Raw genomic sequence first — 19,502 nt, forward strand, 5'->3', positions numbered from 1 at the left:
ATTTGCTGGTTCGCTCTCCAAAAGGCCACAACAGTTAGAGCTGAGCCAATTCAAAACCAGGAGCCAAGAGCCAAGAGCCAGGAGCTTCTTCTGGGTCTCTCGCACAGGTGTAGGGTTCCAAAGTTGATGGGCCATCCTCTGTTGCTTTCCCAGGGCACAAGTAGGGAGGTGGATGTGAAGTGGAGCAGTTGGGACTCAAACCAGCACCCATGTGGGATCCCAGTGCTTGCAAAGTGGAGACTTAGCCATTGAACCCTCGTGCCGGGCCCTGTAATTACCTCTTATTACAGGTATCCTCAACATCATAAAACTTTTCCCTACACTAAGAACATTCCACAGAGATTTCGAATATAATTTCACAGGTTTGAAGCTCCCAAGAGCCTATTCATGGATGTAATTTTCAAAAATGGTAATACTTTCCAAAAATGAACTCAATTTCTCATGAAAATCTTGACCATGTAAACTAATCAGTGCTACCGGTTAAAATGTTATAAATTATCAATGTTACGTTTGACTAGCATAATAAAGAAGCAGAAATAAATTCAGATTGAAAAACATTTTATTAGATATGTTGGGATTTTGTTTTGACTTTTCGATAATAAAAAAAAATGCATTTCTACAAAATTCAGTCTATAGTGAAAGCATTTTCCTTTGTGTACAGATAGATGAATGAAATATAAATTATTACTGAAAAGAAAGTATTTCATTATTAAAACTATCTCAACAGTACAACAACTTCGAAGCATGGCAAGGTAGGGTCATGATTTGAATGCTCCTAAGTATGATGAGGGATTAGCCTGGCTATGGTTTAGAGTTGGCTTCCATGGTGCTTTCTTGAGTGTCTTCCACCTCTGAGAGCTTTTCATCATCTGAAATTGACAAAGAAACATACAGCCTTGGTCAAATATGCCCAAACTTTGTGTCTAGTGGGCACCTGAGAACACTGTTATCCTTTATTACCTGAGACATTTAAATCAAAAATAGTAAAAAAAAAAAAAGGCAGCCTGGCCCTGATCTATAATCAGCCCACGTGAAGTGTGAGCTCACTGAAACTGTATGAGTTGTTGTCATTGGTTAGTTGAATCAAAATGTAAAATCTGCATACTAGTTTCTCCCCCAAACATCACTTCTCCCAAATCTAGGTCTTAGGCTCTTGAAAACTATCAGAAAATCAGCTAACACGGTCACTTCCAGGAGGACCCAGGCAGTACGCAGAGCACACCTGCCTTTCCCCAAAGCACTCACCACTCACTGGGCACACCAATGTTCTTACGTAATGAATGCTGACCTTGCTTCTCTGGATTTAGTTGCTTCTTTACAGAAATAAACTAGGGTAACCAAGAACAATTCTAAGCCCACCACTGTTCAGTTATTCTTAAACTACTGAGCATATACTGAAATCACATACTAGCACAAAGTAAGATTTTTTTTCTACCTAAATTCAGAAAACTGAATAACATGGATTTCTGCTAATATTATTCAGCAATCCTACTCAGAAATGGAAGACATACTCTCTCTTCAAAATGTGTATTTTGTGTTTTATAAGGCATGTCCCCAGATCACCACACAGATTTTACAAGTATTCTTATTGAGATTATTTCTACTTACTTTCCAATGTCTGCTGAAGTTCATGGATGGTACTGAGAAGAACGTGAAACTGTTTACGTCTCAATTCAAGCTGTGTCAATAAGAAAATAAATTTATGCATATTGTTCTAGAAATATAATACATATCATAAAGGCTGACACAATATGCAAATACCTTATCTTCAACACTTTCTTTGATGTGTGAAAGATGCTCTAATTCTTTTCCCAGAGATTCCAGCTCCCTGAAAAAAAAAGTGGTATAGTATGCTAGCTGGAAACAGAATCCACATTTAATACTTAGTTTCTAGCTATTAAGCATATTAAGCAATACTTCTAAAATAATACAAGTTTTTTTTTTAACAATCTAAAGTGAAGAATGAATCTTAATTCCTCTTCATTATTCATATTTTGGACAAGTATTTTGAAGTACAAGAAAACAAATAATAACAAACTCTAAGGACTGACATATTGCCACCTTTTTTCCCTGTAAGGATATGACACACTGCTGGTAACTCTTTGAATCTTATCCCCAGTCTTCTACCCAAGGTCTTGTTTCTATTCTGCCTTCCAATTATGCAACCATTACATCTAATGCTTTTCAATGTGCATACCTAATATATCAATATACAGTATTAATATACCAAAGATTATACATAAAGTATTTAGATTTATTCATAAAGTATTTTAATTTATTCAAATGTTGACGTATGTGTATTCCATAAATGGAAACGATCTAAGATTTATTACATGTCTCTTAACCAAATGTTCTAAAATCCGAGCTTCAAAGCTTATATATGTATATTAATTTGTCCTTTTAAACCGATATTTAATATTCTAGTTTAGGAACAGGTCCTACTCCTGTTTACCCACTTTCTTTTTTTTTTTTTTTAAGATTTATTCATTTTTATTACAAAGTCAGACATACAGAGAGGAGGAGAGACAAAGAGAAAGATCCGCTGTCCGATGATTCACTCCCCAAGTGAGCCGCAATGGCCGGTACTACGCTGATCCGAAGCCAGGAACCAGGAACCTCTTCCAGGTCTCCCATGCGGGTGCAGGGAACCAAGGCTTTGGGCTGTCCTCGACTGCTTTCCCAGGCCACAAGCAGGGAGCTGGATGGGAAGTGGGATCCCCGGGCGTTCAAGGCGAGGACTTTAGCCACTAGGCCACGCCGCCGGGACCCTGTTTACCCACTTTCCTGCTGAGGTGCATCAAATGTCTTTATGTTGGACCTCGGAATGGGTTGATTGCGACATGCTGCCCCCAAACAGTCATCAAAGTCATAACCCGGTGGTGCTTAGGAGGCAGCTCAGTTTAGCCATTCTCCCTGCTTCCTGCCTTGCTCTGTGATTCTTCCGCTAGCAGCACTCCCTCCTGCCACATGATGCTCTGCACTGCCTATGACTCCACCACCAGAAACTGAACCAACGGGCTGCTCGACCAGACTACGAACCTCGGCAACCAGGAGGTAAGATAAAACCTCCTTGGGCCCAGCAAGGAGGCCCAGTGGCTAAATCCTCGTTTTGTAACTGGATCCCATATGGGTGCCGGTTCTTGTCCAAGCTGCTCCATTTCCCATTTAGCTCCCTCCTTGTGGGCTGGGAAAGCAGTAGAGGATGGCCCAAAGCCTTGGGACCCTACACGCATGTGGGAGACTCAGAAGAATCTCCATGCTTCGGATCAGCTCAGCTCCAACTGTTGCAGCCATTTGGGGAGTGAACCAGAGCATGGAAGATTTTTCTCTCTGTCTCTTCTTAAGTCTGAAATAAATCTTAAAAAACAAAATGAAACAAAACAACCCTTCCTGGGGGGGGAGGGGGAACAAAACAAAACAACAACAACAAAAAACTCCTTCCTTTATAAATAGCTTGATTATATAGCTCATGTTGGTAATGAGATTCTAATTGAAACCCCTAAGCTGGAGGTTAGAAGAAGAAAACTTCTACTCAAGCAAGAGTAGCGTGTATAACATTGAAGATCTCACCTTCCTTTTGAAACATGTATGTTCAGCCATAAAGGGGAAAGGCAAGGGCTAGTCCTTGAAGATTTCTGTCTAAATACTGGTGCCTCTCCAAGCAAAGCGCTAAACTTACCTTAACGTCTCATGCCGGTCAGGATGGTGCTGGATCACTTTTGCCAAAGCATCGTATTCTGAAAGATAAAGACATCTTAAAAACTAAGGTTTTTTTTTTTTTTTTTTCAATCTGGATTATCAAAACAAAGTAAGTGACACCACAAATCTCTCCTAAATGTCTCCTTAATACCTAACGAGAGAAAATATTGAGAGATGAAAAGAGTATTATCAGAATGAGAAAAATTGAGAGTACTACCTAAATGGACTCAACCCTAGCTGGAATGACATGCAACCCCCAAACGTGTTACACAGGATTCTAACTTCTACTTCTCTATTTCATTTACATTTTTTTTTTCCTGGAAGGAATATAAGAAATCGACATTGGGCCCGGCGCGGTGGCGCAAGTGGTTAAAGGTCCTCGCCTTGCACGCCCGGGATCCCATATGGGCGCCGGTTCTAATCCCGGCAGCCCCGCTTCCCTTCCAGCTCCCTGCCTGTGGCCTGGGAAAGCAGTCGAGGACAGCCCAAAGCTTTGGGAACCTGCACCCGTGTGGGAGACCCGGAAGAGGCTCCTGGCTTCGGATCGGCATAGTATCGGCCCGTTGCGCTCACTTGGGGAGTGAATCATCGGACGGAGGATCTTCCTCTCTGTCTCTCCTCTCTGTATATCTGCCTTTCCAATGAAAAAAATAATAAAAATAAATCTTTAAAAAAAAAAAAAAAGAAATCGACATAAACATAAATTAATTTAGGCTGAGAAGGACTACTGAATCAATCATCTAGTGTACTAATTCCAAAAAAGGCTTTACTCACTATTCGCTAAGAAGAGGAGGAAGAGGATGAAGCAAGAGGAGGGAACGGGGAGGAACAGTGGGAGGAGGAGGACAAGGACAGTGAGGTCAGCATATCCTACTATTCATTTCTGACCTCAGTCAAGAACAAATTATATTTCTCACACATCCTCATCGTAGACTTCAGAAACTTTGAAATAACTAACATCCGAGTCCTTGTTTCTACTTCACTGCTGCCTCCAAGGTAAGTCATGAAATTCCCGAAAACTGTTCTTACGAAAGAATGAAAGGATGATCCTCTTAGAATGCACATATACATACATATTTTTAATGGTTTAAGAAGTGATATTAAATATGTACATCTCATAATAAACTGGCCACAGAAACAATATCATATCCAATTTAAACTCCTCAAAACCTAGCTTCTGGAAAGAAAAATTCAATTATCTTGCTTATGTCATTGAAAGGTAAAGTTCAGTGTGTGAAATTCAATAGCTTCCAGTTTCCATGTGTATGTCATAGATGTAATTTCACGTTATGGTTTTCTTTATGTTTTTCAACATACATCATAGGAAGACCAATGCTCTGTCATTAAAATTATTTTGAAAAACTTTTTACAAACTATAAGGACAAATCTCAATTTAAAAACAAATGAAATTAGAAAAGGACTACATTTAATTTTCTTAATATTTAGATAGTCAGTAAATGTTTGAGTTGTACTTAATGACCTGGCTTGGTAACCTAGTGGCTAAAGTCCTTGCCTTGCACACGCTGGGATCCCATATGGACACCAGTTCTAATCCCAGCAGCCCTGCTTCCCACCCAGCTCTCTGCTTGTGGCCTGGGAAAGTAGTCAAGAAGCGGCCCAAAGCCTTGGGACCCTGCACCCGTGTTGGAGACCCAGAAGAGGCTCCAGGTTCACGGCTTCAGCATGGCTCAGTTCCAGCCGTCATGACCGCTCAGGGAGTGAATCATTGGAAGGGAAGATCTTCCTCTCCATCTCTCCTCTTCTCTGTATATCTGACTTTTCAATACAAATAAAATAAATCATAAGAATATTTTTAAAAGATTTATTTGAAAGGTAGAATGACAGAGAGAGAGAGGCAGGGAGAAAGAGATGTTCTATCTGCTGGCTTACTCTCCAAGTGTGGATCTGGGCCTCATGGGAGCCCAGACCCAGGAACGCCATCCTGGTCTCCCACAGTGATGGCAGGGGCCCAGGAACTGAGGCTGTCATTAGCTGCCTTCCTAGGTAGAAATCAGCATGCCACTGGATCGAAACTGGAGGAACCAGGATTGAACCAGTGCTCTGATATGAGAAGACTGTATCACAAACAGAGGCTTTACTTGCTTGCCACAATGCGAGCCACTGATTTTTTTTGTTTTTCCTAAAGTTATTCCATTAACTGAACATAATTTTCTATCCAGGTTGGCAAGTTGTGGCACAGTAGTTTAGGCTCTTTGGGATACCTGCTTCCCATTTCAGCACTGGTCCGGGCCGCGGTTCATCTGCTTCTGATCCAGCCCTCTGCTCATGCGCTTGGGGGCAGCAGAAGGTGGTCCAGGGCTTGTCCCCTACCTACTGGCTGGGAGGTTTGGACTGAGTCTCTGGTTCCTGGCTTTACTAATCAACCATAACATTACTGTAGCAAGGAGGCAAAAAAATATGAAGACAGTAAAAATATTTAAGGAATGTCTGGACAATCAACACAAGTTCAACAAGAACTCTCTTCAGCATATTCTCCTTTTCCATATTAAATACTAATACTGTGGTAAAAAATTGAATTCACAACTTATTTTAGCTTAATTCTGGCTGTAGATTTTACAGTATTAAACACTGTGTGAAATACCAGTCAGTAATAAAGTATGTGCAAACTAGATCCTTTAAAACCCTTACCTTGGCGATTTTTTCGTATTCGTTTTGCTTGAAGAATTTGTTTTTTGCACTCAGCAATTTTTTCATGAGCTCCAGCAATGCTGCATTCTGTATAAAATGGTTTTATAAGATAGTTATAAAAATATGTACAATTTCAATCCATTTCCGATTTTAAATCTGCTTGTAAATAAGTTCAATTGACAATGAAACAGTCACTGGCGTTTGAAACAATAGCTAAACCCAAAGTGTTGTGCCATATTAGAACACTTATTTTTATAGTTAAAATCTACTGTACTATTTTTTAAGATGGTCATTATTATTCTTTTGTCACCAGTCAAAAAACTCTCTTACATACTGTTTTCTTTAGCGATAAAACATTAAAGGTACAGTGAGACATTAATCACGTCAGCTTCCTTACCTATTTCTTTGTAAATTTTTTCATAATTTTCCATTTCTCTAAGATTCATATCATAAACCAGCAATGTTTTGCCCATTGAAAATTCACATTGAGACAGTGTGCTCAGCATACGTTGGTACTGGCTATAGCTATGAAAAAGGGAGAAAGGACACAAAAGCACGTGAATTGCTACAACTGAACTACTTAAAATGCAAGCAAAGACTTGCTAATGACATTATACTAAGTTCTGAAAATTATTTGCTAGATTTGAAATAGAGTATCTGTTCTTTCCTTCCTTTCTTCTTTCGCTCCCCAGCCACCTCCCTTCCACCAAAGATTTATTTAGTTATTTGGCAGAGTTAGACACACAGAGAAAAAATCTTGCATTTGCTGACTTACTCCTGCAGGGCATAGCTAGGAACCCTGAACTTCCCTGGACTCACACTTGGGTGGCAGGGGCCCCGACACTTGTGTGACCTTCTGCTGCTCTCCCAGATGCATTATAGGGAAGCTGGATCCAACGTGGAGCAGCCAGGATTCAAGCTGACACTCGCATGGGATGGTGGCACCAAAGGAAGCGACTTAACCAAACATACCAGGAGTCCTTCTTCCTTATGTGCTTGTTTTCCCAACGTAAAATGCTGAATGCCAAGATGGAATTGTTGCTTTTATCAATAGAGAATTCAAACAACTATTTGTGTGAATTTTATTTAGAAACTATATTCATGTTTATTAATTCAAAGAAGGAACAATCTCTGGTAAAAGACTTTATGTATTCTATAATACATTATCTCAACATATGTAAATATATACATGCCACAGCAGCTTTTTGTTAACTTGATCACAAGCAGGAGCATTTGATTTATTTTGTCTTGCTAAACACTGATCTGTTAAAAGTGACCCAGTTGATGAACCTGAATTTAATTTCTACTTCTTAGCACTTTGCCTTCTGCAAGTTTTAATATGCAGAGTGGTGGAGGTGGGCATTGGAGCAGCATGTGGCTAGTTGGGATGCCAGTGTTTCGTATTAGCGTCCTGGCTCAAGTCCCAGTCCCTCCACTTCCAACCCAGCTTCCTCCTAATGCACCTGGAAAAGCAAGCAGATGATGGCTTGGGCCCCTGTCTCCTATAAGGGAGACCCAGAGAAAGTTACAGGCTCCTGGCTTCCGCCTGGCGCAGCCCTGGCTGTAGCAGACGTTTGGAAAGTGAACCAGCAAACAGAGTGTCTCTCTCTAGCTCCCTTTCAAATAGATGAAAACATATTAGCATCAAAATGATAATAATAATAGTCTAAGGTAAGCCTTTGCAAGGAAGACCAGAGAAATCCACTCTAGACTAAATAACACTGGATTTCAGGGGTCATGTGACGTGAATAAACGTTTGAAATACCGACAGGGCCTTAGTGAAATCACGTTAGAACATTGGCAGAGAAACAACAATGAAATGGAATACCCCTCTTCCTGAGAGCCAGAGTTGCACCACTTAATGAAGCTCTTCACCAGCAGGTTAATCCTCCGGTCATCTCCTGCGCCGTCGCCGTCGATGAGGAGGCGCTTCCGTATGACTTCATCTGGGGAAAAAGCACCAGTGCAAACGAGTGGCCGTTAGTTCTCCATGAATTCCAAAGCCAACCAAGATCAGCAAAGAAAATCCATGCAAATTAAATGTCTTTAAAGCCACCAAACTCACTTTTTTAAAAAAAAGATGTATTCACTTTTTTTTATTAGAAAGACAGATTTAGAGAGGGAGAAACAGAAACATCTTCTGTCCATTGGTTCACTTCCCAAGTGGCTGCAATAGCTGGGGCTGAGTTGATCCGAAGCCAGGAGCCAGGAGTTTCTTTTGGGTCCCCCATGTGGGTGCAGGGTCCCAAGGCCTTAGGCTATCCTCTGCTGCCCTACTAGGCCACAAGCATGGAGCTGGATTGGAGGTGTAGCAGCCAAGACACGAACTGGCGCTCACGTGGAATCTCTGTATCACAGGAGGTGGCTTCAGCCACTATACCATAAGACCAGCCCCTTTCTTTCTCTCTGTAAACACTGCCTTGCTTTTACTGCAAGGAAAAAGAAAAGGAAAAAAAAAAAAACAAGCAGTGCAGATGATGATGACTAACAAGTAAAAGACATACTGAATTCACAATATCATGAGAGAGAGGGCAGTATGGTGGCAAAGCATGCTAGTCCTCCACCTGTGGTGCCAACATCCCATATGAGCACCAGTTTGTGTCTTGGCTGCTCCACTTCTGATCCAGCTTCCTGTTAATAGCCTGGGAAAGCACCTGAGGGCAGCCCAAGGACTTGGGCTCCTGTACCTACATGACAGACCTAGAAGAAGCTCCTGGCTCCCAGCTTCAGACCACTATAGCTCAAACCATAGAGGCCATTTGGGGTGTGAACCAGCAAATGGAAAATCTTTCTCTGTCTCCAATTCTTTCAAATAAAATGAAATTAATTATATATATGGACATATACATATATATCCATCAGATTGTTAAGAATCTAAAAGTTGATAGCAACAGTGCTGACAAGGGTACTGGGAACCTGCAGTTATATACGCTCATGGTATGCAAACTGGTATACCAACAGGGCCACTGGAGGTAAAATTAAAATACATATTTCTGACCCCATAATTACAAACATAGGAGTGGATCCTCCAGACATATGTGTACTCAGCACAAAGACAGAGATGGAAGGGATATTTTGATGGTACTATTTCTAGTGCAAAGATCGCAAACCTCAGGAGACTGGTTAAAATCATGAATCTTTCCTACACTGTAACAGTGTATATCCAAAGAACAGTGCAGAGGTACCCAATGGTGTCAAAAAGAATTTCCTTAAATGTGTGGAGATGAAAACCAAACAGGTGCAAAGAAGCACACGCAAGTACAATGCCATATGTGCAGGAAAGGGGAGACTGTGTGTGTGTCTGCACACACCTGCATGTGTGTTTTCAGAGAGTGTCTCCAGAAGGATCCACAAGAAACCGGGAAGAGTGGGTGTTTCTGGCAAGAGGGATTCAAATTTTCTCAGATGCCTTTTGTATTCTGCGGTAGTTTTTGTTTTTGTTTTTAAGCCATACGCATGTATGATTTTTAAAAATGCATTTTTAGAGTGTGAATAATTCCTGGAGAGCCTGCACGGTGAATCAACAGCAGAATCTTTTTAAGTGATGGTTCCTGTGTGTAGGCAGAAGTATTTTTGAGCGCAGCTGCAGTGGAGATAAACTTTGGAAGGCAGATGGCTCCAGTTTTAAAATATATTCTGTGATAACATCAGATATACATTTTTAGAGCTGGGTTTCATTGTCAGAGTCATGGCTCTGAAGGTGTGCTGAAGCTACATTCATTAGGTGTTTACATTTTATACTCTAATCACACAAAGAAAAATGCTTCAGTTCTAAATCACCAATACTGGGAGAAAAGGAGACACATACAATACAACAGATCTTGACAAAACAAAATGGACAAAATGAGCTGAATTAAAAAAAAATGTTGGTCTTTTTTTTTTTTTTTGCTCTTTTCAAGTGCCCTTAAGATCCAACATTCTTTCCATATGCCTCCTGCTTTATTCACACAGAGGAATGAGCCGTTCAGACTCCGGCATCTAGTTCTGGAGCCACTTCACATCCTGGCTCAGCATCCTGCTGATGCAGATCCCGGGAGGCAGTGGATAATGGTTCAAGATGCTGCTGCCCATGTGGGAGGCCAGGTTTGAGTTCCAGGGTCCTAACTTGGGCCTGGCCCAGTTCTGACTGTGGTGGGTATTTGGGGAGCCAATCAGTGGAAGGGAAAATCTTAATAAATCAAGAAAAATTAAAAACACACAAATGGCAGATAATATTGGAGAGAAACAGGAGTTACAGTTGGGTGGTAGTTAATGCCCAGAAGAGGAAGATACTGGATTTTTGAAGTGTAGTATCCCAAACCATTTAACACCTATCTCATGAACATGCCAGTTGTATGCTTAGGATATGTGTACTTCCATATACTTGTATGTGCATCAGGCCCCAATTACAGAAGCTTGTGAAAAATATTCACAAAACATAAGCCAAACAATCCACATTTACAGAATAGTCTCCACTTTGGGAAAAGACTTACAGTTCTGTGCCTTATTTGTTCTGTTTTCTCCCCAGCTTCTTGTACAATGCCTTACACATTTCAGATGCTCAATAATTATTTCTAAATTGGATTTGTGATGCCTGCACTGGGCCATCTGCCTTGTCTTGGTAAACCACTACCCAGAGCAAGCATATGACTCTTATTTTCACATCCACAGGTTTATTTACTCTACCGGTAACATGTGAAAATCTGATCAGTGAGTAGATGTGTCTACAAGGTACCACAGTAAGTTCTGGGCTATTTTTTTTCTGAGGGAATAAGACATTTGAAACACAAATGCAGAAAAGACTGACAGGACACAACAGCTCAATTGACCAATTCTCCTCTTGCCTAGGCTAGGATCCTGTATGGGCAATGGTTCATTCACTGGCTGCTCCACTTCCCATTCAGCTCCCTGCTTGTGGCCTGGGAAAGCAGTAGAGGACGGCCTAAAGCCTTGGGATACTACACTTGTGTGGGAAACCCAGAAGTTCCTGACTCCTGGCTTGGGATTGGCTCAGGTTTGGCTGTTGCAACTATTTGGGGAGTAAACCAGTGGACAGAAGATCTTTCTGTCTCATTCTCTCCTTACATTTGTCTTTCCAATAACAATAAAACAAATCTTCCAAAAAAAAAAAAAAGAGTTGGGAAAATTAGGAATTTGAGCTGTTTGTTGGATATATAAGAATCATTCCTCAAGAGGTTGGCATTGTGCTCCAGCTGGCATAACAGGTTAAGCCTATAATGTCAGGATTAACAGATAGACACTGGTTGTGCCCCAGCTATATTTCCAGTCCTGCTAGTGTACCTGGGAAAGCAGTGGACAACAGCCCAGATCCTTGGATGCCTTGCACTCCTGTGCGGTATCTAGATGAAGCTCCCGCTTTTCAGTCTGGCCCACCCCTATTCATTGTGACTGTTTGGGCAGTGAACCAGCAGATGCAATTCGATCTCTTGATAGCTCTACCTCTCAAATAAATGAAAACAAAAAGGAATTATCCATCAAAAACCCAGATGGTTCAGTTTTTAGCCTAGTGGCTAAGACACTCATTAAGATGCCTAAAACCCAAATGGGGCTGCCTGGAGTGCCTGGGTTCAAATCCCAGCAACTGCTAACGCACACTTGGAAAGCAGCATGCATCGTTAAAAAGGATGGGTTCCTGTCATTCTGCCACCTACTGGTTCCTGGCTTTAGCTTGGGCCTTACCTGGCCATCACAGGCATTTGGGAAGTAAACAAACAGATGGGAGATGCTTCTCTCTTAGAAAAAAAAAAGGGGGGCATTTGCAAATAATCTCTCTCCATTTGTAATATGACATCAGATTACTCGCTGATACAACACAACGTTGGGAACACCTCGAATGGCCATCATAAGAGGACGGAATGAATAACAGTTAGTACAAGAACATGATGGAATACTAAAACAATTAAAGAATAATGAGGACATGAGGATGTGTTCTATGTGCTAAGGTACAGAACAGTAGATACAGTACACTTTTACATAATATAATACTGAGGTGCAGGGGACAGCACTGTGGCATAGTCAGTTAAGCCTCTTTATGGGTAGAGTACTGGTAGCCGCACTTCTTATCAAGCTCCCTGCACCCATGTGAGAGACCTGTAAGAAGCTCCGTGTTTCTGGCTTTGAACCCGCCCAGTGCAGCTATTTAGAGAGTGAACTAGCAGATGGAAGATCTTTTGTCTCTCCCTCTCTCTCTTGAAATCTTTCAAAAAGAAAAAAAAAAAAATAGCAAGGGGGAGACAGAATATATATTTCGTATACATTGGTTACATTTTCATAGATATCTTGGAAGAATATACAAGAAACAAGTAAAAGGAATTCTCAAGGCAGGGAGCACTGTAGGTGGAGTAGATGGAGAAAAGGAGGACGTGCACAGATACCTTTTTATGTTTTAAAGTTTTACGTCACAAGAGTACTCCAAGTCTGTTATGCTGTTTAAAGCAGGAAGCTGAAGTGCCCTCCTACCTCCTCCCTCTCCCAGGCCCTCTTGCAGCAGAGGTGGGTGAATGATGGCTGGATCTAGAGCACAGGTATGTCACTACACCAGAGAGGTGGGATAAATGAAGACAAATCGTGGGACCCAAGTGTGTGAAGACAGTTGGCGGTCACACTGTAGGAGTTTGTATTAGGAAGATGCCCCCATTAGTAAACACTGACCTTGTAGACAACTGAGAATTGCTGAAGAGTCATGGGTACCATTTTCTGGGAGGATCAAACTTAGGGCAGCATACAAAATGGACTGCAACTGGAAAAGCTCAGAGACAGAACGGCTGTGTAGGGAGTAAGGCCTAAACTATAAGAAGAGATTGGGAAGACAGGTCCTGGAGCGTAGGTCAGGACTGAGCACAAAAACTGGCTTACGAATTGGCAGTGTCCATGGCTGACAATGGGCGGCATGAGTGGAGTGTGGTCCTCTTGGTGCTGCAGGTATGGAGATCCCCTACCCAGGCACTGGCAGGCCCTCCTGCATTTAACCCCCATTCCTCCTCAAAGGAAATAAGCGCATCCCACAGCCAATCCCCAGGACCCCCCAAAAAAACAGAACTGCAGGCAATTGTTGGCTACTTCACCCAGTGCTTACATTTTGAGTGCATGAGACCAACATTTGAACTCAATTGTAAAGTGGGAATAAAACTACCTATTTTGTAAACCTTTGTGAAAATAAAAGTATATACAGGAACATAAGGTTGCCATGGTAGAAAAAGAACAAAAAATATAACCTTATCCACAATTTTTATCATCTCAGAAATGTTAGCTGTTGAAGATATAGCTAAGGCTGCCCCTGTATTTCTAAGCTGATACAACTCTAAAAATAACAGAACAAAAAAGTGCCAGTTTGAGGATAACCTCTGTTCTTTTTAAATTCCGAAACGACCCGCTGTTGCTAATTCCTCATACACAGGGAATGAGCCTTGTGTACTAATAAACATTAACCAGCTCCACACGGAGCATACTTGAAACATTTTGCTTAGTGTACACACCGATTTCGTACATGATCCTACCTGAAGATCTGTGCAAGTAATGTGAATGTGTCTATACAGGCATAGTTTAAGGAGTTCATGGAAAACGGATACCATGAAAAATTCTACATGGACTTCATTCTGATTTTTATTTTTTACATCAAACTAAACTTATCCATCACTTCCTCTTTTCCATGAACTTTCAGAGGTATCCTGGCACCAGTAATTCTGGCAGGTGTTGCTCCATAGTATAAAAAGCAGTAAAGATTGCTTAAAAGTATTTTGCTGATAATAAGAGGCGAGATGTCATATAAAATAATATTTTATATTAGATGTATCATTGAATCATCACTTCTGCAAGTTATTAAGATGAATTATGCGGACCCATCTGTCAGATTCCTTTAAGTAAAATAACACTGCCTCTACTTTCCAAGCTTAAATATCATTAATTTTTTAAAGATTTATTTATTTTTACTGGAAAGGCAGATATACAGAGAGGCAGAGAGACAGAGAGGAAGATCTTCTGTCCACTGATTCGCTCCCCAAGTGACCACACCCAGCTGAAGTGGAGCCAATCCAAAGCCAGGAACCTGGAGACTCTACTGGGTCTCCCACACGCGTGCAGGGTCCCAAGGCTTTGGGCTGTGCACGACTGCTTTCCCAAGCCACAAGCAGAAAGCTGGATGAGAAGTGGGGATGCCAGGACACAAACGGGCACCCATATGGATCCCAGCACATTCAAGGTGAGGACTTTAGCTACTAGGCTACCGCAGTGGGCCTATCAAACTAATTTTTAAGGTCAACAATATTAGCAGAACACATAAAGGGTGGATGGAAAGAGCAATACATAAGATGGTTTGATAGCTCCAAGTAAATATTGATCTGAGATCCTTCAGGCCAACCTAAACAGGCAACTGATGCCAACATGAATCACTAAAACCAAAATTAAATGAGAAAAATAAAAAAAGAAAAGCAGAAATTAGTGCTGCAGTCTGTTTTCTCCCCATGCCCATTGAAACATTTTTAGTGTTAACAAAGACAGGAGTGAGGCTCCAATTCTGTTTTTTTTTTTTTTTTTAAAAAAAACATTTATCTGGCTAAAGAAACATTACTTATCATTTCCTTTCACTTTGAAAAGTCTTCTGGTTTGGACAGGGAATTATGTGGTCATTCAACTGCAAAGTGCTTTACACATATTATGCAAGCTACAGCGTGTATCCCATTATCTTCTTTTACAGATAAGTAATGTCACCTCTGTATTGATAGGAAAATAGGCACAATTCCATCATTGTAAAGTCACAGGGAAGTCCATCATTGTCATGTGTTCACAGGCATAGTAAAACCATTACTCTGAGTTGTAACAAGCATCTATCTATGCACTACTCTTTTCCAATAAGAAAAGCCCATTGAAACCAACACACTCCATTAAATGGGTAGAGCCATATCGCACCTCCCTTCTCCTCTCCCATCTGTTGCTCTGGCGTATCAATGTATCTATCTAATGCTCTCTGTACTGCAAAAAGCGCCTCTGAAATGGTTTCTATCAGGGTACTAACACTGTTTAACGCCCTTTAAATTAACACCTATAAAATGTAAACTGTTGGCATAGTTTAAATTAACAGTGACAACATCTAAACTGTTTTTCGGGTTAGCCAAAACGTCAGGGTGGCAGTGTGAGGACAGAAAAAGGGTCTGCCACTAACTAGCTGTGTGACTGTAAAGCACTGGCTTCCCAGGATCTCCATTTTCTTCATGGGCCAGGTGGATGGTGCTGCTGATGGTTATAATGCTGCATCCTAACTTGAAGGTGCCAATACAGTGTATTTGTCCTTCTCTTTGAGGGAGGGCACTCCTTTAGATGGTGGGGGCTATTTCCTGAGAAGACGAACAGATGCCTATTTTAACCTAAAATTGGCAGCTCTACCCTATTACTCTATATAATGATTACATGAATTCCATGCTGAAAACTTACCTGATTTACTCATTTTTTTGCATGCAACTGTAACTTTCCCCCAAGAAGTGACAGTGGTCCTCCTCTGCCTGAGCTCAGGGAAACTACCACTAGTACTGCGCCTACAAGGTATGCATTAGGTATTTGACCACTGATCACATACCACTCAGTTCAGTTCATTTCCACCTTTCCCCAAAGAGACCTCAGCTAAAGAAAATCATGTTCACAGAATTATCTGAAAAAGTCGGGCCTGGAGCCATAGCATAGTGGTTAAAGTCCTCGCCTTGAATGCGCTGGGATCCCCATGTGGGCCCTGCTTCCCATCCAGCTCCCTGCTTGTGGCCTGGGAAAGCAGTCGAGGACAGCCCAAAGCCTTGGGACCCTGCATGTGTGTGAGAGACATGGAAGAAGCTCCTGGCTCCTGGCTTCAGATTGGCTCAGCTCCCGCCATTGCAGGCATTTAGGGAGTGAACCAGCAGATGGAAGATCTTCTCTGTCTTTCCTCCTCTTTCTATATCTGCCTTGCCAATAAAAATAAATAAATCTTTAAAAAAAAAAGTTGTACTTCATCTTTTTCTCTTCAGTCAACATAGTCCTACAACAAATAAGCAATAAACAAACAAACAGAAAAGTTGCTTTAGTGAGCTACCTACTACCCACATACCCTACAATTAAAACAAAAACTTGTTTTGAAAGGTAGTGACCAGGGCTGGTGCAGTGGCTCAACAGGCTAATCTTCCACTTTGCAGCGCCGGCATCCCACATGCATGTTGGTTCATGACCCGGCTGCTCCACTTGCAATCCAGTTCAGTTTACGGCCTGGGAAAGCAATGGAGGATGGCCCAAGTGTTTGGGACCTTGCACCCATGCGGGAGACCCAGAAGCAGCTCCTGTCTTCAAATGGGCTCAGCTCCAGCCTTTGGAGAATGAACCAGCAGATGGAAGATCCTTTTATGTCTCTCCTTCTCTGTGTAAATCTGCCTTTCAAATAAAATACTTTTTCTTCCTTCCTTTCTTTCTTTTTGTAAAAAGGCAGCAGAGAGAGCAAGCAGGCCGTTCTATCATCTAGTCCATCCCTCAGATGACCAATAGTCAGGCAGGGGCGAGGCCAAAGCCAGGACCCAGGAACTCCATCCCGATATGCCACGTGAGCAGCTAGCAACAGATCTAATTCCAGCACAACTTCAGTTTAGTACTAGATATCGAACAGAATGGCATATAGGACTCAGTGCAAAGCTCTTTCTTACTTTACTGCATTTAATCCTCAAAACAGCCTTCTGAGGGGAATTCTCATTATCATTCCCGTTTACAGGGAACGCAACTGTGGCTCAAAGAGGCTAGTTAACCTGTACAAGGTCAGACAACCAGTAAGTGGCAGAGTGCAGATTTTTGTGGACTTCCAAGATGTGGGGGTGTGGGGTCACTTCACCGCAGTCAAGAGCGTTGACCAGACACATCTTCCAGCTCCCACTGGTCTGGAGTTCTCTACCTTAACCATCAGAGAAGTCGGACTAAGAGGCACAGTCCCTCAGGTCAGAAAGGCAGGCTTGGCCTCCACGCCTCCCCTCACACCCACTTGTCCACTGAAGTCCTGCCGTGCTACCTCAGCCATCTCTCTCCTGCGTGTCCACGGCTGTCTGCATCCTCTTTTGGTGGGAGTTTCCTTGATCTTTCCTCAGGACCATCATGGCAGTAGTTCAAAGACAAGAGGTAGAAGAGGGGAAAAGCAAGGACTCTGAAGCCAGCTTGCCTAGGCTCTGACATGGGCTATGTCTGTGCCTTTGGACCAGATAATTTCTTGATGTCCCACTTTCATCTGTAGGATGGGGATAAGAATGAGAACATTGCTTGAAACACATTATAAACACTATATAAAAGTTAGTAAGGGGAGAAGAAACTCACTTAGCTCCTCACTTTGCCTTCCCCTCACAGTTCACCCAGAAGAATGTGTGTAATGCCAAGCTGACTGCACCAGGCTGATGCTGCCAGCCTTTAATGTCTTACTATGGTCCTTAAAAGTGGCTCCCAGCTTTTTAAACTGGACACAATACTGCGATTGCTGAGTTACTCCAACATGTAGGGGCCCTCGGCACAAGTGGTTTCCCTCCCAGAACTCTAGTCCAACTACATAAAAAAAACCTAATCGTAAAACAAACAAACAAACAACTCTTAAATAATGTGGTTTTCCTATCAGATTGTAACCTCAGTGTGGGCAAAAGGTGTGTCTTACTGGTTTTTGGCGTTTACTTCCAGCAAGGTTTAGCCTGGGGAAGAATTTTCTACTGAATAGATGAAACTGGAAGGGAGTAAGGTTACAAACTCCCCCTGAGCCTGGAAAAGCCTGCTACCTTCACTATTCCTATCCATGCACAAATTTGATCCCATCCCGGTTCTTTGCATCGCCTGATCTCTAGTTTGGGGACCCACAGGCGTGCAGTTACTAGTCAGCTGCTCAAACGAACGCCAACACTCCTAGATGATCCCTTCCCAGTTATCAGTAGACCTCTTCCCTCCAGTCTGCTCATCATGGCTGTTTACCCTTCCCCAAATCCGGTGTCCTTACTGCTACTCTACTGTCCACAAACTTGGCCTCTGCATCCTCCTCCCTCCTTCATTCCAGCTAAGAAGGCCCCTCTGCTGTCCCGTGCCCTACACAGGTTCCTGACCTAGTAAAACTCTCTCTGGAAGAAACCCCCCCCCATCTTTGCCTTCCAAAATGACATCTCCCAGGCTCAAATCCACTGGTAGAATCCCACATCCACGATCCACCCTCGTGGTACCGCGCACCCGTCTCAATCTACCCGGAGGTCCTCTCCCTCTTTCCGATCCCCAGACTCCTGGAACTCCCACTGCACTGCAGGTCCTCCAGCCCCACGCCCTCCTCTTTCTCCGGGCTTCACCAACCCCGGACCTGCATCACACCCTTGGACAGCTAGAACCCCTTCCCTGTGTTTGCAACCCCCCGACAATCCTCCCGGCACACCCTCCGGGGGTCCCCGCGCGCCCCGAGGCAGCGCAGGCCGGGGAGTCCGAGGGGTTCCGGCAAGAGGGCAAGGGACTCGCTGCAGCGGCCGGGAAGGCCTGGGGCTCCCGAGAGAAACCGGCGAGGCCCGAGGGCTCGAGGGAAACGGCCGGGGAGGCCGAGGGGTTCCCCCACAGCCCTATCCCCCGCCGGAGATCTCAAAGGAAGCCAGGGGGGTCGGGGAGCGGGCCCGGGCGGCAGCAAAGGAGCCTCACCGTCAGTCACGGCTCCCATGGCGTGCGCAGCGGCGGCGGCGGCGCAAGCTGAGGCGGCGGTTGGCGGCGGCGGAGGTCAAACTCCCACAATGCAGCCGGGTAAACAGCTATGGAGGAGGAGGCGGCGGCGCCCGCGGCCGCCCGCTCCGACGCCTGAGCCGCGCCGCGCCGCCGCCGGACCCGCGCTCCTCGCGCTCCCCGCACTCCCCGCGGGCGGCTGCGGCCGGCGCGTGTGGGGGGCGAGGCCAGGCGGCTGGCGGCGGCCCCGGCTGCAGCCGCGGCCCCTGCCGCCCCCCGTGGCCACCCACCCCCGCCCGGCCCACGCCCAGAGGCCGCCCCGGAGGCCGCCGCCAGCCGCCAGGTGAGCTCGCCCGGGCGCCGCCTGGGCTGCGGGGAGACACGCCGGGGGGCTACGGAGGGTCGAGGCCCCCACACCCTCGTCGCCACGTTTTCTTGGGGAAGGTGACCACAGTCCGCGCTGCCCCCAGTCTGGCTGCCGCTGCTAGGCAAAG

At 43.7% G+C, this 19,502-nt stretch overlaps 1 protein-coding gene across 1 annotated transcript; it reads right to left on the reverse strand.

The window, feature by feature from the left end:
* Positions 1–479: 479 nt before the first annotated feature.
* On the reverse strand, positions 480–19,047 carry THOC7 (THO complex 7). The gene is made up of 8 exons (XM_040994766.1): positions 18,991–19,047; positions 8,177–8,294; positions 6,746–6,873; positions 6,349–6,435; positions 3,680–3,737; positions 1,762–1,828; positions 1,609–1,678; positions 480–869 (listed from the first exon to the last, which is right to left on the reverse strand). The coding sequence occupies exons 1-8, from the start codon at positions 19,007–19,009 to the stop codon at positions 802–804; spliced, it is 615 nt and encodes a 204-aa protein (XP_040850700.1). The 5' UTR covers positions 19,010–19,047; the 3' UTR covers positions 480–801.
* Between the last annotated feature and the right edge of the window lie 455 nt (positions 19,048–19,502).

This window comes from Ochotona curzoniae, unplaced genomic scaffold (genome assembly GCF_017591425.1).
Source record: "Ochotona curzoniae isolate NIBS_2020 unplaced genomic scaffold, NIBS_Ocur_1.0 contig_908, whole genome shotgun sequence".
NCBI lineage: Eukaryota > Metazoa > Chordata > Mammalia > Lagomorpha > Ochotonidae > Ochotona > Ochotona curzoniae.

Excerpts from the sequence above, each read along its gene's own strand:
- THOC7 (XM_040994766.1), bottom strand. Across the intron at positions 6,874-8,176 it reads TCTGGCTCTCAGGAAGAGGG|CTATAGCCAGTACCAACGTA; the intron begins GTATTCCATTTC and ends CCTTTTTCATAG. Across the intron at positions 1,829-3,679 it reads GACCGGCATGAGACGTTAAG|GGAGCTGGAATCTCTGGGAA; the intron begins GTAAGTTTAGCG and ends TTTTTTTTTCAG.